Below are 24,551 nucleotides of genomic sequence, written 5' to 3'. Positions count from 1 at the left end.
GTCATTGAACGCTGTAATGGATCATGATGCCATGGTGAAAACATATAACAAAATGAATGAAGATACACATAAATTCCAATTTTTTGACAAATTAGTTGGGAAGTTCAAAAAATAGTGTAAATTACTGGGTGTGTACATTGAATTATTATTTGTAGAAGAGATCATTATATTTCGTTTAATGAAAAATAACAACATATTTCATATGTATTAAAAAATAAAATAATTAGACGGAAATTTCCGCTATAACAACAAAAAATATCCTAGTAAGAATAAACTCTTGTTTTTAACATTAATTTCATAATTCCACATACATATTTAAACAGGGATTCCCAATTGTCTTCACATTAATAAAAATATTTCTGTTGCCTCAATAGTTAAACGAGTTCAAAAGGAAGTTCCTACGGACATAAAATTGATTATTCATAGATTATTTAGCATTTGGACCTCACGGGAAGTTTCTTAAATAGGAAATGGTAAGGCAACGTTTTTGAAGAATGAACTTGGAAAGTATTAACATGAAACGAGAAGGTAAAAGGAGATCATAGAAGTAACCTTTAAGAGAAGAGCTTTGCCGCTTAAGATATTTCGTATTAAAAAAAGCGAAAATGGAGACGAAATAGAAGTGTTGCAATGAACTGGCGGAGGGGCACAAACAACCATTACTGCTTTAAATAGTGCATTTCTACTTTTGCTTCTTAGATGAAGAAGAAATTATCCTCAAGTTTTTAGTCGCCATCATATTAAATCTCGGTTTATGACGCTATACACCAAGAAAAGAACTTTAATAAAACTAAAAACAACAGCGCCGACAATCGGAACTTAGAGGTTCATAGAATTCTGTACAAAATTTGAGCCTGCAAGGTCTGGTCGATATTGCGATATAGGTTTTCCCTGGATGAGGAAAAGTCAATAAGCTCCTGGTCCTTTGTATAGAGAGCAGCTCTTTTCACGCGTATTGAATCATCAGGGATGATGATCTAATAAGCTTGAAAATAGGGAATATTAGAACTGATCATTCTAGTCCGCGTTATTTCTGGGACGTTCTGACTCACTCAATTCGTCATAAATTTTCCTTTTTATATCATTTAAACTTACACGATCATATCTCGAGATTAATTACTTATTCATTAATCTGAGCAACCATTCCACATAATTAGTCAACTTTATCCATTTAAAACGCTTGTTTTCTTAAGTACTGTCAGGCAAGTTTCTGATTTCTATCCTTAAATCAGAGATTACAGATATTGTACAGTAAGCTTGTTTGGCATACCATATTCGATGTATACGATAGTAGTAATTGCCTAATTTTTCAGGCGGGCTATACGGCCAACTACCAATTAGGTGTTGTGGACGGAGGTGACTAGCAAACATGCTTTACTGTAAATTTCTTGTATTAACCATTAAATAAAATCCAAGGCCTAAGATCGGAAATCGAACCCAGTACCACAATACATATTAGCTTTACAGGTTTCACCTCTAACCTCGCTCGGCTACCGTGGTGCCTATATTCAATGTATATATTATGTACTTCTCTGTGAATTCTTCTAAAATCAGTATCTTAGATTATTAGAGCAAACATTTTATTTGGGTAGGCTGAGCCATGGTGACTAATTGTTAATCAGTAAAACTTCCTTTATGAGACACTTAACCATTGAAGATAGACGGAGACCCGATTCAACTTTCTGTTAAATTTTCGTTTTCAATTAAAGCGAAGATCTCGTGAAAAATTATAAATTTTCAACTAGTAATTTCTAATTCATGTCTAATTGTAACTCTTAAAGTTTGACCGATTTACTACTTACAAAATTATGATAAGATGATAAACTAATTCGATACGAATGACAGGTATTGAAGTGTCGCCCCCCCCCCAAAAAAAAGGCATTCCCATAATAATCGCGTGGTGATATTTGGAAACGCTTCGTCTTTCCGAATGAGCCGAATGCTAGGCATCTTAACCATATACTCATTGATAAGGTAATCTCAAAGAGAACTTCGCAAGGGCGTGAGGCTAAAAATAGCTAAGTCTTTTGTATAGATCGTGATTTGTAAAGGTTCAGCTTATTCGTAAAGTTTGCTTCAAATTATGAACTACTATGCAAACGGACTTATTTTTCCAAAACATAAGATATTAAAAAAAAAAAACCTTTGATAAATATTATGTGGAAAAATAATACTGTTGAGCTTACCAGCCCTGAAGCCTAAAGAAAATTACACTAATTATGATAATCATGAGGATTAAAATCAGAAACTTGTCAAAATTTAAATGAAAAGCTTGTATTACTGGATAAATTTAAAGAAATAATCCTTGAACAGTGATCCGCCCACAGTTACAATATTCATAACCGTCTGTAATCATAGAATACAATTAACACCTTTTCTGAAACAATTTACGTTCATCAACACCTTTGGGGAACCCTGTTTTTAATTTTAGAATAAATGAACAAATATCTTTAAAAAAAAAATAAAATAAAATAATTATTTTTTTAAACAAAACAAAACTTCTTAACAATAATTTACATCTAGTAATTAATATGTATCTCCTTATAAAAATATTTGATTTACAATACACTATTTCAAAAAAAAGACTCCACTTAAAAAATATTTTTTTTATGGCACACATTTTTTATCCCTTACACATAAAATAATTTTGTACAACAAATATGTTAATATATTTTTTTTTTGGAAAATATATTTACATGAAACATTGGTTAGTAAATTAAAATTGTTGTACATGATATAATAAACTAAAAGTAGTTTACGTCTTTATAAAGAAATCTTAAAACAAGATTAACAAGTAAAGAAATAAAATATAAATAAACAAATAATAATAATAATAATAATGAAAAGAAGAAAAATTAAAAGTTATCTCACTGGGCTAAAAAATATAAAATTTACATAATGTCTATCACATACATTTGAATATACTCGTAATATGATAACATAAAAAATAGATACATACTGTTATGTAAACGTTTCACCCCTTTGCTAGCTTTGTTTTTTATTTGATTTGTCTACAGCAGCTATAGCCTCATTTGGTAACCTTGCTGGATCAGTTAATACTTCGGTTGAAGTACATAATTGACGTAAAGAGTTCAATACGACTGCAAATACAGAACAATAAAAATATAAAAAGTTGAATAAACTTTGAACTTTTAAATCTCCTGAAAACAATTAGAAGAACAAAATGAATACAAAAAAACCACAAAGATTTAAGATATCTTCAAACTATCTTACTTTGTCGGAGTATAACCAGCGTACAGTGTTGTTCAACCCATTGTAAAGTTGTATGGTACAGTTCATCAAGACTATTAGTTGAAACATAATTATTGAAACTTTCCAATAATGGTTCGCAAATTAAACTTAGCTGAAAATTTATTTTTAAAGAATAATATCTTGAAATATGGTGAATTATAAGTAACATCCTCTCGCTATATTTGGATCCCCACAGAGTAGATTTGGCTATCTATAAGCGTTCTAGATTAGAAGTTTATGCTATAGCAACCAATTTTTCAGATGAAATTTTCGCAGAGTTAAATTTAAGAGTTCGGTATGGATAAGGAACCTTCTGGACACAAAAAAAAAAAAACATCAGTTAATAAATGCAGAAGGTATACCAAATATTTTGAAGAAACTAATGTACAAAAATTAATTTCACTTTCAAACTATAAATCAGATTCCAGAATTTTGGTTTAACTACGTATCATTATTCAATTCACAAGCCTAGAGCATTGCATTTCCCAAATATCGTAAAATATGTAAATAATCTTAATATAATCATATTCAACACCATGCTGAAGCATTCATTTTTATTATCTCTTACAACCTACTTGAAAATGTAGATTAGAGAATAAAACAAATTCCTAAAAGTAAGATGAAGATGACGATAACGACATCGAATAATAAACTGAGTTAGCCGGGTGTGAGTATATTATGAGAGAAAAAGAATGGAAACAGGAAATTCAAAATAAGTACTCCTTTTTAATTAACACATATCCTACTATAACGTTTCTAACGGAAATGCGACTTAGCTCAAGTGGATTTATACTTTTTTTTTTGTAATTTTCTCCAAAAAGTTACATTTTCTTCAAAAAAAAAAAATTCTAGACAAACATATGAAACTCCATCATTTTTATTTCTAGAAGAAAGATTCTTGGGATGCCGTGAGAGATCGGTTAGCTTGGGAACTTTGGGACACAACTTCAAGAAAAGAAAAAGGCAGGAGAGCTAAATGTGATCCTTAGTCAGCAATTTAACTGCAATAAATCTATATATCTTTTGGCGTACGTCAATTTGTAAATTCAAATAATCATATAAATTTAAAGAGAGGGCTGAATGTGTTTCAACCGAATTTTTAAAATAATCAAAAATATTAAAAGGATACAAGCCAATACTTCCAGTTTTCTTGTGTTCTAGTTTTAACGTGTTGTTTGAACATATCTCTCATTTTACTGCTTCTGTGTCTAGAAATTGGAGCGCCCGTAGCAGGTAATAAAGCTTGACAATTACTAAAACATATTTTTATGCATAAGAAAGTTTTAGAAAGTAATAAAAACAAGAAAAACTAGTTAATATGGTAATACTCTTAAACTATTACTTTGAAAACACATTTGTAAACACTCACAAAATTGCCGCGTTTAAACCGTCAATTTCCTGTCGTAAGCTGTCAATTTCTTGTTTTAAATTGCTCCTTTCGATTCTTAATTGCCTAATATATTCGGCTCCTTTCTGTAGCATTGATGCTTTGCTCATCTAATAGTGTTATTAAAGGGAAATGTTTGTAGACGATGGCAAATGTTTTAATATAAATTTTTTAAATTAATTACCTTGGCATTTGGATTCTGACTCAGCTGTGGTATAAGCGAATGAAGCGTATCAAACCCATTTTTAATATTACACCTTCTCTTCTGCTCCGCATTAATATGACATACTCTTCTTTGATCCTGCAGTAACGGTTAAGATGATGGTGTACAGATAAAATTTGAACTTAGATAAATCCAACTTATTATTGCATCAACATCAATTATTTCAAAATGTTTTAGTTTCTTTATACTTCTATTCCTATCACCAAAATGACCCTTCCTGCCCTAAAATACTTTCAATCTCTCACTGAACTTTGTTATTACGATTTTCTGTGACTCTATCCCACCACCAATAATACTACAAAACTTTCTTGTAATAATTTGTTTACAATAAAAGAAAATGGAAGTAATAAATATGCGACTGAATGTAATAATTGGGAAAAACCCAAAAAAGTAATTGGATCTTAGACACTTAATATCATTCGATTTCAGTTTTGTTTAGATCCAAGTAGTCATTTTTAAATATCCCGGTCAATAAACATTCAAATTACAAATTTTTTTTATATTACATTTTTAACTCTTATTTGATAATTGAAATCGCGGTAAGAGAAAAATATGTGAATATTTAAACCAGGTTTTTTTTTATATCATACCACAAAATTTAGATTTATGCTGGAACTGAATTATTCGCAAATATTCGGATATTGGCTGTCTTAAGATTTGAGTTTATGAATAAATTATCCAGTATGTTTAAATATTTCCAACAACGAAGTTGATACTGTTATCTCATAATAATTAAATAATTATTGCAGAGTTCATCGTTTTTGGTGGCTGATTCATTAATCCAAAAGGAAGAAAGAATGTTGCCAATTTCAGTCATATGATGATAATTGGCATATGAATATTGGTATAATGACTGACTATTCAGTCATACTGATGAAATTTGGCAATATTCTTCCTTTTAAATAAATACTGTAATTTTGCGTTGATAAATGAAGTACATTACTTTTACGACACTAACCTTAGCAGGAGGAGCCTCTTTAGAAGCTGGGGGTGATTTAGGACTTCCGACATTTAACGGTGAAAGACTTAGTTCAGGTGTTGCTAAGGGATCAGTGCAGACATTACCCTGAAGACACAATAAATAAATACAATAACAATTAATATTAATCAAATTAAAACCCGTTACTACTATACAATAGTATAATAATTACGTCTAAATGAATAGAATAAAATTCTTCTTTAGATTTATCATTAAAATAAAAAGAAAATGCACAGCTCTGTTCGTTACTAAAGACGAATATTTATAGGAAAACTTTCTGCTAGAGGTGTTTCGGTAGCGAGGGCAAAAATAAAATTTTCGCAAAGACCTGCATCTAAACGAATGAAAATAACCCACGTTACCAGAATTAACAGAATGGGCGTGTACTGATGTAGCCACCTCAGATCTCAAGAGGTATTGTTTTGAAATTTTCATCTACCTCTCTCGTTTACTTCCTAGTAAGTTATGAATCCTTAAAAATATTCATTTTCTACTCCTCGAATTCAAATGCTATTCACATTTATTTTAAGGGATAGCTGCACCAAGTACATTCACTGATGAAAACATATTCGTTAGCCCTCCTATAACACGGTAGATAGGTTCCCAGAAAATGCCGTATTGGTGAAACCGTGTAATACGAGAACCAGAGCCAGTACAAAAAGAGGGTTACGTTCTGTAAACATACTAGAAACAAACCATTTTGCAGCCCCCTTTTGAATTTTAGGCTTCTTTCAGCGAAAGGTTCTGCATTCTAGAAAAATAATTCAGATTTTCAGCTATGATTAGGCTTTCTTGTAATTTTTTTAGAGTTAATTTACTCAGGTCTCAAAAAAAAATCCAAGCGCTGTTTTTAGTTTCAGTTCTCTACTAACATAAATTTCATATTTCACCGTTTTTGGTTTTTAAAGTAAAGATGCACACAATACAGTCATCCATTTAAATACATATCTATCTATTTAGATCGCAGTACCTATTTTTATTTGGTATCATTATGTTTGTAATCTTGTACAACCTGTGTTTGATATAAGTGTATAATTACCATATTTGTAATTGATTGCTGCATTGATTTATTCAGCACTGATGTGATTACAGGCGAAGTTCTCTGTGATGTTACACTTGAATTGGCTTTATTATCAGTATTAACAACGTAAGTGCCAGCTCCTTTAGGTACACTGAAATCACAAACAAATTATGCCAAAAATGGAACACACTTCAAAATTTATCATGGATATTCTGCAATATCTTCAGTTTTGTCAACTTACTTGTCTGGCTTGTAAATTACTTGATTATCAATTGAAGCAAATAATTGTTGTATAAACGGTTGTTCTTCACAGTTTGAACTTAGAGAAACTCGTTTTGTTGGGGAAGCCGATTGCTGTGATTGTTCTTTCGGTAAAAATCCATAATTTGCATTGGAATCTGTAAGCAAATGTGGACAATGTATATATTCTAAAAAAAGAAGTCTTTCAAAGAGAGGGAGAGTAAATTCCATAAAAATAAACCAAATTATTTTTAAAATAGAAATATATAATTTTGTTTGAGTCAGCAAGTGTCGTGCCAGAAGGTAATGTAAGTGAAGTGGAAATATCTAGGCTAAAACTAATTAATCTATTACTGATGAGAGACATGCGCGAGGTTGTAAAAATGACTGCTGAGGCAGCCAGCTACTAACATTTGCAAGATCGTTCAGCAAAAATGATCAACTGTGAAGTTATGATAACTGACACAGCTGTAACAATTGAGGACATTGAGAATCTTTGAATTGAAGTGGAAATTTTCCATTAACAACTAATTTTCTTCTTCTATCCATTAAAAAAAGAAAAAGAAAAGTGGACATCACTTAAAGTAGCAAAATATGCAAAGGACCAAAGTTGTTGGGCACCTGAACCAAAAATAACATAAAAAAAAGTTGCGAATACAATAATTAAATCCGTACTGCAAGGTGCTTCTAAGAACTTGCATTAATTAAGCAGTCTGAGATGAGAAATAAAAGTTAAGATTGTTGAAGAAGATTTTGGAGTGGGAAAGTCTAAAAATAATAATTAATAATGTTATTGGCGATAACGAACTATCAGTTAATACGCCGAGGGGTTGGGGGAAATAAAATGTATGGTTATTTAAACTGGAAAGCACTGTATACACATATTATATACATATATATATTTAACACTTACTGTTAGTGAGCATCTGAGCCAATAATGTTGAAGACTGTTGTTGATTTGGCGGTTCTTGTTGCGGCGGAGATGTAGTTGTCATCATAGGCATCAATAAAGCTTGTTGTTGATTATTACTCGCATAGAGTGTCATTTTCTTCGTTGTACTATTTCTTGTGCGTCCCTTAGTTTTGTTCTATAATATATTTTAATGTAATTAGTAAATGAACTAAACTAGGCTGTTTTACATTTTGTGGATGATGATAGTAATCTGAATAGTCAGTATTGCTTTTATTATCTTTTTCTTGGCTTAAAGAATTCGTAAGAGAATTCTCATACGATTTTTCTCACGGCTGTTTGCTAAGTAATTTTTTTAAACTGTATTTGTGCATTTATTTTTGTTTAAAGCTAATTAAATCCATCGGATGGATGTTTAATATATAAACTAACGTAAAAATTCACAAAAATAAAAAAACAATAAAATAATTACATGCTCAAATAGAGATTACAAACTTTTGGCGGTGTGTAAACGTCTCCCTTTGATAATAATGGTGAAGGCGGAGGTGGTGGGGGTGCGGGTATGTGCATGGAGACTTGTCTAGTGGCAGCAGCTGAAGAGGTTTGCATCCGGGACTGTGGATATGGTGGAGGAGGTAGGCTGGTCGGCGGTGGAGCTTGAGCGGTCACATCCACAAATTCTGGCGGTAAGTACCACATTGTTTCTGCTGGACCATAGGAATTTTGAGCGAAGCCAGATCCAATAGCATCTCCAGTTGCTGTAACTAACTTTGATTGATACGAAGGCACTGTCTGAAGAACTCCACTTTCTTCTGGTACCGTTGATAGCTTTGAAGACTGTAGAAGATCAGCTATAAAATGTTAATACTATATTTATAAATTGGACATTAAAATATATTTTATTACAAATTAACTAAACAAAATATAAGATGAGGCACTTTGATCATGGCTGTTCTTAACCTTAAAAATTAAAAAAATTGCGGGATATGCATCATAAAGTCTTAATCGAAAAAAGGGTTTATACATACTGTATAGAAAATAAACTTTCTTGGATTTTGATCTACTTTTTTCTCTCTTTCCCAAGCTGGGATTATATTTTCAAAATTACTTCTACGTTGAAGGCAAGAAATGCGACAAAGCTCTGAGAGTTTTTAATCTTGCTTAGCAATCTAGAGAGTTTTATAAAGACGGGCATCTAAGCATATTGCAAAGTAATTGCATTTATTGCTTTTTTGTTTTTTGTATGTTCACTACCTTCACACGATTTATACCTACTAACTCAAAAGAGTGGCATGCCATACTCGCATGACCCAACGACAATTATGTACATTTTAAGTAAAATTCTATTTTTGGCAGAAATAGTCAAGCCGAACTAACCATCCAATAAAACTTTTTTTCAGTTTAGCTAATTTTCACAAAATGTCTTCACGGTTTCCTAATCATTCTTGTTCTTAGATTAATCAAAACAGATGGAAGAGAGAGATTCTAAAAGATATAAAGTTGTTATAAGATTTTACGGGTTAAGGATATTAGGCGAATCTATCGATTACTAACATAAATTCATTTGAATTTAGTTAATTAATCCAAAATATTTCTACATGTTTGGAAGAAATAATTAAATTTTTTTTTCGTTTTAATTAATTATTTTCACAATCTTATTTTTTAATTTCTTTAAAAAAAGAAAAAATAAGAATAAAGAAACATTTTTTTTCTTATAATTAATCAAATTACAAAGATGAATGAGAAACAAATTTCATCTTAATGCATGAAGGTGAGGAAATTCACACGTAATCACAGGATGGTTTGCATGGTCACAAAAAAAAAAAATGGCAAAATAATGTAGCAAGTTACTTTTTAACAAGCTTGACTTCGTTTACGCAAACAGAACAAACGTATTTACATTATTAAAGCAGCTAGAAATAACAAAAATTTAATAGCAAATGGCTTTAAAATAACTGCCTTAAAAGCGTGTAGAACGAGCAAATGCCTGGAACACAAAGGAATTATTTACTCGCCCAAGTGTACATCTGTTGGCAAAATTAACGAGTGATATATGCTATCTAACCTACAAAATCAGATGAGAACGATACACATTAAGTTCGTAATGTTAGCTTATTATGAAGCTACTTCTGAAGGCAATTACGTTCAAGATCATGGAAGAGCGTTAAGGAGTTTAGCGTCTCGGAAATATTTTATTTAAGTATCAGTTTCGGACAGTTTCAATATTCACGAAAGCTAATTTTACTTCAATGGTGAAGAGGTAACTAAAGTGAATATTTCTTTTACGTGAATTTGGTAAAAATTGCTATTTATATATTTTTCCCCTAACCACTCCGAAGACAGTAGTTTAAGAGGGGGGATTACGTTCTCCAGTTTTTGTGGCAATGATGTTGGATTATACAGCTTCTTTTGAATGATCTTTCACTACTCGACCAGTATTATTCACTCCTGTAACAATTATTTTGTAAGAAGGACACATGTCAATTCAGACTATATAGTCAACGTGTTTTCTGTGATCATTTAATCCAATCGAGCACAGCTATAACAATTATTCTGTTTTCCCCCCCTCCACCTTTATCTAAAGCAAGAAAGATTAATTTCAATCATCATAGATGGAAAGGTTTTGGGCAAGAAATCATTACTTCACTTTGAATAGAAATTTGGAGATCTACAGCTATACAGATAGATAAACTTTTTTTGGCGGGTGCAGTGAGTGTATTCGGCATTAAGATACATTCAAATCAGACCGCATTGGGAGGCAACTTTAGTTTTTTCGTCTTTGGAACTGACAATTTTTCACCGTACTAATTACTACTTCTTTTTTTTACCATATAAGAAGATTCGGGTGATAATATATTAAAACAAAAAATTAATTAATTAATGATTGCATACCCTGCAAGGGTTCTATTTCCATAATTTCATCCAAATTAGGTTGAAGTTGAACTAAGCTAGGTTGGATAAAGTCCGCTAAATTTGTATTCCGTGCTGAAATAAATATATTAATGTTAATGTAATAGACATTTACATGCAAGAAACGCAATCAACAACGAACAAAGTATTAATTAAAACAATTACACAACTTCCAGTTTAATAAAAACAATAATAAAATATAAATATGACGTCCCTAGTCCAGATAGCTGAAGGAAGCAAGCATGTATAAAACTCAATTTTCTGGACTAACAGTGTTAATTGTTCGCACTCAAAAATGAAATTGGGAATTTTACTTTAAAATTTGCATATTTATAACCTGGGTTATATAAATTTATTATGAAATGCGAGACCTATTTCTCGTGGATCTGGAAATGGAAATGGTTGAGCTGAAATAGTTGAGAATAGAGTATCTGTCATTAAACCCATATAATCTTCGTCTACCATCATATTGTCTCCTCCAGCTAACGTCCAATAATCTTGGGAATCTATGTCCGTACACTGAAACAAAGAATAAGCAGAGAATAAGAATATATATTTACACCATAACTGAATTTATTTGAAGGTATTTTCAATAATCATAACACTGGAGACAATTTCAAAAAGTGAAAGCTTTGGATAAGGGGGTATAGGACAAATGATCTGCAATCACTGTGATCCAGAAGGATCTTAGTTTAACTAGTGCTAGTAATTTCTGGGCTCACAGCGAACATGCAAACTCTTATGTTCAAAATAAATCACAAGGATCAAGAAAGGTATTTCACTGCTCAACACCATTTTCACTTTGCAAAGATGTAAAAACATACCACATCCTGATATTTCTGTGGTCGCCCTAATATCTGATTGTGAGAATACATTCGCCATTTTTTATATTCAGCTGTTACGGCATTCAGCTTACGTTTCCAATATTTACCTTCCAATACAACTGCCTGAAACATAATTCATCATCATATAAAACACAGGATATTAGACACGAATCTTTACTATGAGTAGTTTGTATTGGGCAGTTAAAAAGGGAGCCAAATCAACTTACCTCAGGTTTTTTATGGGTATCAACATCAAGTGGTGACGCAAACTGACATACCAAGGTTTTCTGTTTGTTAATAACTGAAAATTAAAATCAGCATTTCTCACTAATAAAGAAAATCATTGTATACTTTATCGGTATCACAGTAATCAACTATTTTCACAATAACCCTGCGTATCTCATTTTCCTCAGGATGTTTCTTTTATTGTTCATTCAAAAAAATATGAATACTTACATTGAATATGCCAACATCGCCATATGACATTATTTAATCTTATTTTGTCCTTCCATCTTAAACGGATGCCTTTAAAACGGTTCCATTTTGGAGAAGTTAATTTTTGCCTTAAAAATAAAAGGAAAGGATTCCTTTTAGGTTTTCTGATAGAGATAAAAGAATAATAATAACATAAATGTATCATCATAAAGATGTTAAAAAGTTGTATCCTGGATTTGATTTCGAATGCTTCGAAATTCTGTTCCATTCAAGAATTTTAATTAAGAGTAATCAAAAAAGTATCGCTTTTAAAGGTTTGCACTCTTTAATTATTATCTACGTTACAACAATCCATAAAATTTTACCTCCAAATTATAGTTAAAAATACTCATGATCACCTGTAAGCTAAAGACATGCACTGGAACAACTTGCTAAGTGATGTTTCTATACTTAATTGATGTCCAACTGACTTTTCTAAATTAGAATCATTTAAAAAAGCAACATTCTGTGTTGGGTCGTTCAGATTTGTAGCTTTAATCTCAACTTCTTCAGGCACCGGTACAGCCAAATCATCTTCATCTTGTTCTTCAGCTTCAAAATCAGAGACCATGAAATGTCCAGAATGGATAGTCTCTTTAGGAGAATGTTTATTAGTACTTGTCCAATTATTCAATTGTATTTTCTGAGCCATGATTGTCATATTCTATCAAACATATAGGTTACTTCCATCAACTACAACAACTCAACATAGAAACACTGTAAAAAACACTTTAAAAGATCACATTCTGTTGACATTAATTTTGACTTCCAACCACTACTGCCGTCTGCGATTATCACGTACAAAACAAAAGTGATCAGCTGCGTAGAGAAGCCATTTGTGTTTTGTGACGTCACTATACGTCACACATTTCGTTTCATTTTCCTGCTTTTATCACATACGGTCGTTCTTCACTGGAATTGATACTACCTAACCACAATTAAATAACAGAATTGAATGCTAATAATATAAATGTATTTTTTACATAATATACAAATATTTAAGATAAACTGATACATTAAACTCTATCCACTTTTGATTAGATTGCATAAGCAAGAAACTTAACAGAACACCTGGTACGACGTCTTTTTCTTGCGACAATTCACAAAGTTAAAAGATGACCTCAGCTGTTGATGCGCCAAAAAAAAAAAAAAACAATATTTCCGTAAATAGGAAATTTTAGCAATATATATGTACCTATAATCATTAGAGCCGTATCCGAGAAAATCTTAAAGCTAAATACGACATTCATGAAATAATACTTTCCATTAACAAAATCGCTAAAACGTAGTCGGGCACCTCGTACCCTCAGGATCTTTTCAATCCTATCCAATAAGGAGCCCTGTGGGGCAATAGAATATGAGCTTTCTGGCAATTTTTATTTTAGAGATATTTTGTTCACATATACCCAAGCAGAGTGAGAAGAGAAACCTATTCAAACACCAGGATCTTTTATAAATACCATTTTGGAGTATATGCCACTTAATGTTTTTCCATTTATTTCTTCTTTAACAAAAATTACAGCATACTACATTTGCATTTTGAACTTTTCCGTCGATATTCGCGTTTTCCACCATAAAAACGGCCTTAACTTTTCTATCCTTTATCCTACAACAAATCTGCCTGCTTATTCCAAACGAAAGAGCATTAAATTTCCTATAAATCAGCTTAATCCTGAGCCTTAAAACGATTTTTATAAACCATGAAATTTTTAATGTCTAAAAATTTCGTTTTCGATGATTTTTCAACTCTACTTTTTCAATTATTAATGAATCAAGGCCTCATCTGTTACAAGAAAAGTTGTGTATTTATTGAGCTTCAAGACCATACGGATTTTTTGTTTTTAATATTACGCTAACCCGAACAGAGTGTAAATGCAAAAAACTGGGGATGTTGTGTAACCGACTTTTCATTGATTGTTAATTTCCTCGTACGTCAATTTTTGGAGAAGGAACAAAAAGAAAAGTAACCATTTTAGTATTCAACAATTATTATTTAATAAAACGGAAGTAAAAATACTGTAGCAATAAAAAACAGTAGTATTAAAATACAATAGGTAGGTGCCTCTACCTAAAATTGCTACAAAAATTATTTGAATTGCCCCATAATTCGTGATGCCTAATTTATTATGAATCTACACGTCTAGTATTATTGAAAATCTGATCTTTAACTTATCTTATTAAACTTAAACTTATTGAGTAAAGTATGAAAGTTTTCGAATAATAATAACAATAATGATAAGGATGTTTCTTAGCAAATAGATGGTAGCAAAAAAAAGTTAGCCAGTTTAAGACACGTTAGTCCACCTTGGTTTTTCTAGATCAGTGACTTCTTCTCTGCCCTTTGAATTTCAAGAGAAAATTATAATAATAATACTGGCAAAATCCTTCATTATAAGACCAATGAATGTAGAGTCCTCCATAGGTAAGTAATTTGGACGGATCTTCTTCAATAAAGGAAATTTAACTCGCTTCTTTTCTTAATCATGCGGAGATCATAGATTGTATTAATTAGAATTTTCCAAAGAAAATGTCCCAATGTTAAAACTGTTGTAGTATTAATAATTTATTTATTTAGGATACAAAATTCATTATTATTTATTCATTTTACTACTATTATTCATTATTCATCATTCACAATTATTGAAAGGTATTTTAAGTTCCATAGGAGCTTTAGATTTCATGCAGGGAGATCCCGTTATTCTTAAATCTCAAATTAAAAATTTAGAAAAACAACTTTGGAATGACTGCTTAAGTAGAGATATCGCCTATGTAATTGACCGGTGTAAGTACAATATTTTGTACCGTCACATAAGTAGTCTGGGCAGCAATGAACTGCATCTATCTTGGCTTATTTCCATCAAAAAAATTCGCTTATTATCCCAGCTTAGATTAGCTAACCTCAATAAAACAAAAATCTATTTCAACTCTTGTACTTATGTCTTTGATAGCTCCAATATATGCACTCTATGTAAAAATAACGTTTCAGACACCTTGCTCCACTTCCTTTTCTCCTGCCAGGTCTTTCAGTCTATCCGAACACATAAATTAAATAACTATTATATTGCAACAGCTTTACCTGAACCAGAAAACTATGTAAACCTATTTTCCATTAACTCTGTAAATCAAATCAATGCTATATGTGATTACGTTAAATTATCTTTACAGATAAGAAGCTTTTTACTTAATGAGTGGTAACTTCTTAAAAAGCTAAGAAAGCTATTGAAAGTTAAGGTCTGATTTAAGACAGAAAGGAAAAGAAAAGCTCTTGGGATGTTCATATAATTTTGTTTTTACGAATTTAAATTTATTTTTTTGCGTATTTATATCTACCATTTATGTATCATTGTATCAATTTATTGTATTTATGTATCAATGTCAAACTCCATGCTAAGGGGATAAGCCCCAAAAGCAGTATGAATAAATAAATAATTATTGAAAGGCTGAAATGTGTTAAAGAATTTGCTATAATTAAATGAAATTCAAGTATTTAATTAAAGCACTTTAGCAAAGTTAATTATTCAGATTCTAATTAAAAAAGCAAAAAACAAAATAGTAAGTTACAACTTGCTAATAAAGTGTTTGTAACTAACAAAGAAATCATTATCTTTTTTCTGTAATAGGTAGTATGCAGTGCATTTATCATCCGGATAAGACTAAAAGAAAGCCATAACTTTGTAGGCTGGCAACACAGAAAATAAATTGCTTACAACTAAAGTACCAATGTAATACTTTGTTTATAATAATAATTTGTTCAGTGCCATATATGAGGTTAAGATAAACTAATTTCTGGATGGGGTAAGTGGGTGTCTAAACTTGCTTTTTAATGACATAACTTTATATTATTCACTATTCCTTATTGTTTTTGCAAGTGATGGATTTAGAACGTCTGTTTGCGCACATTATACTAGAGTGGAGTGATTTCTAGGAAACTGCAAACAAATCATTCTAGAACCTTGGGAATGGTGTCAATGGTTGTGACTAAATCAGTCTTCTATTTCTGGGTTTTTGGAATGGATTTGAAATCCGGTAGCGAAATAAAGCTCATCAAAGGATTTGGAACTCAAACCTAAGGGTAAATTTCCCATTGTAATTCCAGATAGAATTTTACGTCTGGAAAGGTGGGTTTGTGAATTTAATCTCAACAGGAAATACTGGAATGAGATATTTCCTTTTCGATAGGCAAGACACCATTAAAGCGCTCAGCACAAGTATCATCAGCTTTGAAATGGTTTAGGAGTGTCTTAGCAAGAACAATGGCTTGGGAAACGAAAACAAATATTTTCTATTATGGGTGGTAGAAAATGAGAAGCCTAGCACTCTTTCAAGAAAACTTGGGTTTTTAGCTTTCCTGTGAGGTGGGCGAAGATCTGTCTCGGCAATTATATCTGGAGAGATCTGTGGCTAACCTCCTCCTTATCTTGAATGAACGTACGCTGACAGGTGGCTTCCTCAAGGGGCTCAAATCAAGCGATTTGCACATTACAATCAGTTACTTTCATTAGAAACATTTTTCCAGAAAATTTGATTCAAAGTTGTTGAGGGGGATTAGGTTCAAATCTAACTGGAATCATATTTCCGGTGTTGATAGTGGCGATAGTATACAAAGCCACTAGACTTTGGCAGACTCGCATCATTTATAATCATACATTATGTCAATTGAAGATGTTCTGAATGAATCTCTTAAGCCTAAGATATGCAAAGATCTGTTAAGGCAATTGTAACTAATTAGATCTCAGTCTAGTTGCTATAGTGCTTCTACATCAAATTTCTGGAACAATATAGTGAAATTCTTGCTAAGCATTGATGAAAACCGTTCAAAACATCCAGAAAATTAAAATGAGGTGCATTCTTCTTGGAAAGAACTTGACGAAATAACTTTTAACTCCATTATCAATAAAAGACTAAGAATATCTCTAAAACAACCTTTTAAATAGTAAAATATTAAGACAGTTATGTCTTTTTAAAGACGTACAACAACTTAATTACCAAATTCGATCTGCACAAAGTCAGTGAATTAGTACTAAATGCATAGAACAAATACCTCATTTTTAAAACAATGCTTTAAAAATTAGATTTTTCACTTTCATATTATTTAAATCAAAATAGCGGAACTATTTAAATAGTTTTAAATCATTTGTTTAAAAATAATAACTACTTATTAAAAAATTAACTAGTGAAACGAAATTTTCTTGATTATATCGGATAGTTGTACTTCCAAGTTGTATTTTTTTACTCTTGTACATTTTAATTCTTAGATGAACCAATCAATCCAATTAGAATTTTTCTCAACCACGAAGAGTTATATTTATTACATTTTATTGCAGTGATATTTAACGAAACTGAAATGAATATGCAACTAAATCTGCAGAGTTTGAAATTAATTGTACTAATATTTGTAAAATATTGCCGAGGGCAATGTAAACCAGATGAAGAATTTGCAAATTTGACGTTTCCTAAAGGATTTCTATTCAACGTTGCTACTGCAGCATACCAAAGTGAAGGTGCCTGGGATGTTGATGGTAAATAATTTAGCAGTATCATTATCATTATTTTGAAGTTCCCATTTAAATACATTAAACCTCACCCAAATTTCGGAGTCACAAAGGAGCATTTTAGAAATCCAGAAATCGCTGTTGCCTTAACATAAAGCTCTGAAGTTTCTATGTTTTACAACCTTATCTTATTCAAGTACAACAAAGTTCTACCTCGTATTTCGCATTAAACCTAAAGAAAAGGTAATCGATATCGTATATTTTTTTATTTAAAAACCTTCCCCGTCATATGTAAAAATTATTTTTATGGATTAAAAGCAAGGCATAACGTTTTGACAAACAGTGGCGTTGACTTTACACTGATCAACAATACAACCAGCAGCAGTGGCAACCACTGTCTAATCAGGCTCTTCGACAGCGGTGTGAACGAGATGCCTGGAAGACTAATGCTTGAAAAAGAAGTTTTATTTTACAAACTGCACAACAGACACTAAAATAAACTTCTAGCATTTTCAATGTCGGAGTCAGAACGGTAAAAAGCGGCGACACACTTTCAGTTTTGGATCCATGTTTCAATGCAAAAAAAAAAATTGTTGATTTTATTTTAATTCTTAATTGATACTGTAGGATTGCACTGAAACATGATACTTGAGCATACATTCAGTTTACTCAACAATTAAATCTTATAAGGTATTCACGAAATGTTGATCCATTCAGAAAAATGGTTCGGAGAATTAAATCTTAAAAGGTATTCACGAAATGTTGATCCATTCAGAAAAATGGTTCGGAGAATTTTAAGTTTGTGTAACGTTATGAATGTATCTAAAACTTTTAAAAAAAATGTCTTTCTCTCACTTTATCTTATTAATTTACTAGGAAAAGGAATTCACATTTGGGACTCCTTCACTCATTTAGAACCTTATAAAATTATAGACAGATCTAACGGTGATGTGGCAAGCGATTCTTATTACAAATATAAAGAAGATATTCAAAATGTCCATGATTTAAAAGTAAGTTTTATTCATTTTAAATAATTTACTTTACCCATCCATTCTGTACGTACTTTTATACATATGTTATTCACCTCCTTCATTTCCGGCTTTAAAATAATTTTTTTTTTAATTTCTTGCTGTATCCATTATATAGCACATTATCTCTAAACCTGAAATAGAAACATCAAACTTATTGATTAAATAATTGAATATTCTTAGAGTAATGCTCTGATGAAATATTTTTGTTTTAAATTATCGTTTTAATTTATATTGTATTTGCAGTTTGATATGTACAGATTTTCTATAATGTGGGCAAGAATTCTACCAGATGGTTATCGTCATCGTATCAATCAAAAAGGAATTGACTTTTATAATCGATTTATTGATGAGGTATTAAGTAAAGGAAAACAACCAATGGTAATTTATTTTGCTTAACATTCAAACAAGAACCCAACACATTTGAGAATTTATTAGCTACAGGATATACTACCATAAATATAATCCTTAACTTGATAAAAAAAACTTCTTGAGTCATTCCATGTCAAATCAACACAAAAAAAGACCATTTTTGACCTCACCATCTCGGATTTTCTTGAAATTTGGCACATGTGTACTATTGGTATAGACTTGGAAAAATATGAAATTTTACTGAGATATGTCAACTAGTTTATGAGTTATAGGGCTGTAAAGTTGCCAAAAATGGGCTGAAAAACAGGAAACCCCGTGTTTTTGAATTACTGTAGAAGCTTTCCTAATTGAGCTACAGACTTGGGATTGGTGTCATTTTATAGCATATGGGTTAGGATAAATAAAGTTTGTTAAATTTAAATTTTAAATTTTTTAAAAAGTACATATTTTAAAATTAATTCCATGAATAGCTAGTAGTGTTATGAATCACTGGGCAAAATATTAATTTGGGACGACAATGGCTTCATTGTTAAAAAAAATTAAGACTAAAGCTCCTTTTCATGGAAAATATATTTTAATAAAATTAAAGTAATAAATAAATTGAAAATAGTAATAATGAATCAATGAATCATAATTAATAATTATTAAGATTTAAAATATTGATTTTGAAATCATTTTTAGAATTAATAATTATGATTACAGTAATTATTCATATTAATTAAAATATATTATTTTAATGAAATTATGCAGTTAATCAAATTATACAAAAATAATTCAATTCAATATCTTTGTTCAAGAATAGTCTTCTTTGGCTGAGATAACAGCCTCTTTAAGTTGGTTTAAGTCGGCAAAGGGCCTTGTGATGGCGTAGGGGGTTCGGTAAAGAGACTGGCAGCTCGTGCCAGTTTGCAACGACCCTATGGAAATCAAATCCAAACTTCACTACAACTTTTTGAGTGGGCAGTAGAAAACATCACCAACATAGACTTTGCATATTCAACCCAGGAAGACTATGTTGAATCTGAGTGTTTTTAAAAAATCGGTTTGCTTAAGCATTGGCTATTAAAGGAACACAGCAATACCATGCTTTCATTCCTAGAAGTAAATCCAAAATATTGGTTAAAAACTTTTCTATGAACTCAGAAGCTTGCGAAATGGAAGTTTCAAAATTCCCTGATAAACTAAAATTAGCCGACATATCAGGTTATATCAGTGTAGTCAATAAAGAAACTGGTGGCTTGGATATGTTTTAGAGAACTTGATGAAGTAAAAGCAACTTTTCTTCATCCAGCTGGACCCTCTAAATCATCTCGTATCCAAGATAGGCTGATATTCTTTGGGTCTCAGTAGTGGATGTTTTGATAAAAATTGATCCTGTGACTCTGACTGGAAGAACTTACATACGTCCTTCTAGAAAGTGATGCATGCCAAACAAATGAAGCCTTTTCAAGCTTAAAATAATAAAGAGAACCTATTACTTAACAGTATGTTTTACTTTGGACTTAGTGGAATTATTGTTAGCATTATTGTATTAACATGAATTCAGAGTTGAATTAATCGGATTGGAGCTTTAGTCTTAAATTTTTTTAACAATGAAGCCATTGTCGTCCCAAATCAATATTTTGCTCAGTGATTCATAACACTACTAATTCATGGAATTAATTTTAAAATTTTAAAATATGTACTTTTTAAAAAATTTAAAATTTAAAGTTAACAAACTTTATTTATCCTAACCCATATGGTGTCGCATATCACAGGAAAGGGCATTATATATGCTATAAAATGACACCAATCCCAAGTCTGTAGCTCAATTAGGAAAGCTTCTAAAGTAATTCAAAAACACGGGGTTTCCTGTTTTTCAGCCCATTTTTGGCAACTTTACAGCCCTATAACTCATAAACTAGTTGACATATCTCAGTAAAATTTCATATTTTTCCAAGTCTATACCAATAGTACACATGTGCCAAATTTCAAGAAAATCCGAGATGGTGAGGTTCAGACCCCGTGTTGATTTGACATGCATAATTTTTTTTTTTTTTTTTTTTGGCGCATCAACAGCTGAGGTCATTAGCGCCCGGAGCTTTTTCCAGTGCACTGCCGGCCTCCGGACAGTGTTCTCTCGTTACAGACAACACTGTCCATCACCGAACAGTGAGCTGTAAGAAGCTCCTAGGAAGAGAAAATCTAAGGGTCAGCTGCTGGAGACATGCATAATTAAATTTATTTTTAAAATACTAAATGCTAAGTTTTCTTTAAAGAGCTTAAATTAATAAAAAAAGGATTCTTGGAAATAGAGGTGCTTGTAAAACAGTATAATAATCCCCCACTTCCCACCACATAAAAATCTGGTACAGACTGTCTTACAGGCGGTTAAAGCAACATAATACGAATTTGGGTACTGTATTAAAAAAATAAAATGAAATAAAACAATGCAGGTTTCTTAAACGTTACTCCAATAAAATTGTCTTTGGCTCCACACATTTTTTTAGGTCAGGCTGTCAGGCGGTCAGGTGTACCTTCTGGAACCCCTATCCCAGTAAGGTAAAATCTATCCTAAAGATCAGATGTGAAAAAAAAGCTTAAATCAACATGTCCTTTCCTAATTGCTACCGTTATGTTTGAAATATTTATCTCTTCATTTATTAAGATTACTGCAGAAACATCTGTAAATTATTAAAAAAAAAAAAAAATAATCGATTTTTTAAGGTAACTTTATATCACTGGGACTTACCACAGCCTATTGAAGATAATGGAGGATGGTTAAATCCAGCCATAGTACAAATTTTTGCAGATTATGCAGACTTAATATTTAATCATTTTGGAGATAAGGTAGTTAACAAAAGCATTTAAATAATTAGTTCTTTATATACGACGCGAAGTTGTAGCGCCTTAAAGAAAGTACGCTAAAATGGTATGAGCTCTCGATAGACTTTTTAACCTTGGACAAGGCAACGTATGAAAACTAGACAGAAGGTTGGTCAGAATTGATTAAGCAAATCTGAAGTAGGAGGACACAGTTCGTGAAAGCTTCTCAGCAAAAAAAAATAGTTTGGGAAAACTGACGGAAGCTATGGCGAGGGTTAAACAGCCAAAGTTTTGCAGGCGGAAGCCATAAAACCGAAATTGTCACGGCGAATAGATAAAGAACTTTGTAATAAAATTATAGACTATAAATAAACAATACTCCCATTTATTTGTACATTTTTTATACAAATAAATCAGCAATATAATGCTTTATCAGTTCCCTTCTATTTCTTAACTACTCAGAAATAGCATCCAAAAAAAGTAAAAAACGCGATGTTTGATGGAATCAGTGATTAAATGTTTAAAACACTGGTCATTCTGGGAATTATCCATACAGTTTGATTTTAAAATATTCAAAGAATGTAATTTATATGAGAATTTTGAAAATAGTGAGTTTATTTGAACAGAAACAATATGGTTGTAGCAGTGTACGTGCATATAAGACGGTCTTCTCTACCTACTAGATACTATTCTCTACAGAATGACCATAACTAAAACGTTATAAACTAACAACAGTGAAAGTAATGAGGAATACTTCAAATTAACGCTAAAAAATAGTCTCAAAGTTGATAAAGACTAAACTGAACTTTAAACATGACATTACATAAAGATAGCACTAACAGATAGGCCTTCTAATCGACGAAATCCATTAAAATTATCAGATATTTAATTAGTTTGTAAAGTACGAATGAGGGCGAATAAGAGAGCAATTAAAAAGGTTGTCACTATTTCAAAATTCAGGATTGTGTATCGGTCTTGGGAGCACATTGGCCAAACGAAACGAACAAATATATAAGGACAAGGGGTAAATTCGTTTCTACGAATCGCTTAAAAAAATGCATAAGCTGGACAATATGTACCATACCGATAATTGATGTGTAAATTGGACAGACAACAGACTGGTGACGACTAAAACTAAAATTACCACAGAAAATTCTGAAGATTAACAATCACTCAAACAATTAAGAACACATCTGAACTTTTTTATTTGTTTCACTTATTTTAAACAATTATTTAGTTATTAAAGGTAAAATGACTATAAGTTTTTGATAAAAATAAACTGAGGCAATACGTAAAGGCGATTTAATTTTCTTAATAAGAGTCCTCAAACAGGTAAAATGGTGGATTACTGTAAACGAACCGATGAACGTGGCAGCTGGATATGGTACTTCAGTGCTTGCCCCAGGATTAGATATCCATGGTGTAGGGGAATACTTGGCAGGACACAATATTATAAAAGCACATGCAAATGTTTTTAGACTTTATGAAAGGAAGTACAGGATTAAACAGCAAGGTAATTTCATCTTAAAATTTATTCTGATCAAAAGTCCTAGTAAAAATCTGTGTCACTTATAGTCAGTAAAAGTTTTAAAAATAGTACTTATCATGTAGATGAAATTTATTGCAGGAAATGTTAGCATTAACCTATCTGGTCTTTTTGGAATGCCGTTGAGGAATAACTCCCACGAAGACGAAGAAGCTGCAGAGAGACATAATCAGTTTACAGTAATAACTTTCTATTTCTTTCCTTGCCATCTAAGTGATGATTCATTAAAATGACGAACTATTCTTTATTATCACTTCCACTTCCGCCAAAATTCATAACTCTCCTGCTGGATTATATTCAGAATCTTTACTCAGTAAAAATTCATTACTTACTCGCGGACGCTATGGTCCTTTGGGAAACCTGGATCAACCTGGCCATAAACTTTTTTTTAATAGTTTGCTTTTCTTTAATAGTGAGTGCTATTTCATCTTTCTCAGTTAATAATAGCTCTCACAAGCGGAAGTCAAAGTGATGATAGTCTTACAAGTAATCATCATTTTCACTGCCCGAGGGAGTTTTCTGAAACAAAAATAAATTTACATTAACTTCAAGCTATTAAGAATCGCGTAGATGATAAAGTTAGAATTTTTTTTAACTGGTCGTGTTTCCACATATTTTGTGTCACAATTGGGATAACAAAGAAAGTAGAACATTCCCATACCATTTTGAACCGTTAATGGTCTCCTATTTTGATATTTCTTTAACAAGAAACATTTTCCAATTACATGAACCCTCCATCTCAAAACTTGCTGTGCCAATAGTCTTCTTCCCGATTTCTCTCTAAAAATAGTTAAATGAGTAATATAAATAACATGGACGTTTGTTTAAAGTTAAGTAGAATTATCCGTAAATGTTTTAGTATGGTTGGTTTGGTCATCCTATATATAGCAAAGAAGGCGATTATCCAAGAGTTATGAGAGAATATATAGATAGAAACAGTGCTCTAGAAGGAAGAAAACAATCACGTTTACCATATTTTACACGAGAGGAAATTAATTATATTAGGGGTAGATATATTCCTTCAGCTGCTTTGAATTGCTCTCCTACATTAGTCTTCTTTTGAATTTCTTTTCAACTTTGCATTTTTT

The 24,551-nt window shown here is 31.4% G+C and overlaps 2 protein-coding genes across 4 annotated transcripts; one reads left to right on the top strand and one right to left on the bottom strand.

The window, feature by feature from the left end:
* Nucleotides 1-142: 142 nt before the first annotated feature.
* Nucleotides 143-13,281, bottom strand: Mondo (MLX interacting protein mondo). Of its 3 annotated transcripts, none has more exons than XM_074116073.1 (17): nucleotides 12,580-13,280; nucleotides 12,203-12,309; nucleotides 11,974-12,047; nucleotides 11,747-11,869; nucleotides 11,294-11,441; nucleotides 10,905-10,997; nucleotides 8,508-8,863; nucleotides 8,016-8,190; nucleotides 7,104-7,260; nucleotides 6,881-7,013; nucleotides 5,821-5,928; nucleotides 4,824-4,940; nucleotides 4,622-4,749; nucleotides 4,382-4,505; nucleotides 3,235-3,364; nucleotides 2,960-3,101; nucleotides 143-2,875 (listed from the first exon to the last, which is right to left on the bottom strand). In XM_074116073.1, the coding sequence occupies exons 1-16, from the start codon at nucleotides 12,879-12,881 to the stop codon at nucleotides 2,986-2,988; spliced, it is 2,391 nt and encodes a 796-aa protein (XP_073972174.1). In that variant the 5' UTR covers nucleotides 12,882-13,280; the 3' UTR covers nucleotides 143-2,875; nucleotides 2,960-2,985. The 3 variants fall into 3 exon arrangements, with proteins under 3 accessions (XP_073972174.1, XP_073972175.1, XP_073972176.1); XM_074116074.1 differs by having other exon boundaries at nucleotides 143-398; XM_074116075.1 differs by having other exon boundaries at nucleotides 143-3,101; nucleotides 12,580-13,281.
* A 5,212-nt stretch (nucleotides 13,282-18,493) lies between these two features.
* On the top strand, nucleotides 18,494-24,526 carry LOC141447849 (myrosinase 1-like). Its single transcript, XM_074115727.1, has 6 exons — nucleotides 18,494-18,722; nucleotides 18,987-19,121; nucleotides 21,819-21,941; nucleotides 23,250-23,430; nucleotides 23,545-23,642; nucleotides 24,323-24,526. Exons 1-6 carry the CDS (start codon nucleotides 18,525-18,527, stop codon nucleotides 24,524-24,526), a joined length of 939 nt encoding a protein of 312 aa, XP_073971828.1. The 5' UTR covers nucleotides 18,494-18,524.
* The last annotated feature ends 25 nt before the right edge of the window (nucleotides 24,527-24,551 follow it).

This window comes from Rhodnius prolixus, unplaced genomic scaffold (assembly GCF_049639745.1).
Source record: "Rhodnius prolixus isolate KJV_2025 unplaced genomic scaffold, Rpr scaffold_13, whole genome shotgun sequence".
Lineage (NCBI taxonomy): Eukaryota > Metazoa > Arthropoda > Insecta > Hemiptera > Reduviidae > Rhodnius > Rhodnius prolixus.
The sequence above is the reverse complement of the archived record's forward strand: the minus strand, read 5'-3'. Positions and strand labels throughout refer to the sequence as shown.

Coding starts and splice junctions, on each gene's coding strand:
- Mondo (XM_074116075.1), bottom strand. CDS start 12,881: ATGACAATCATGGCTCAGAAAATACAATTGAATAATTGGACAAGTACT. Junction 12,310..12,579: donor TGCATGTCTTTAGCTTACAG/GTGATCATGAGT, acceptor TTTATTTTTAAG/GCAAAAATTAACTTCTCCAA. Junction 7,014..7,103: donor GTAATTTACAAGCCAGACAA/GTAAGTTGACAA, acceptor TTGTGATTTCAG/TGTACCTAAAGGAGCTGGCA.
- LOC141447849 (XM_074115727.1), top strand. CDS start 18,525: ATGAATGTATCTAAAACTTTTAAAAAAAATGTCTTTCTCTCACTTTAT. Junction 18,723..18,986: donor AAAATGTCCATGATTTAAAA/GTAAGTTTTATT, acceptor TTGTATTTGCAG/TTTGATATGTACAGATTTTC. Junction 23,431..23,544: donor GTACAGGATTAAACAGCAAG/GTAATTTCATCT, acceptor AATTTATTGCAG/GAAATGTTAGCATTAACCTA.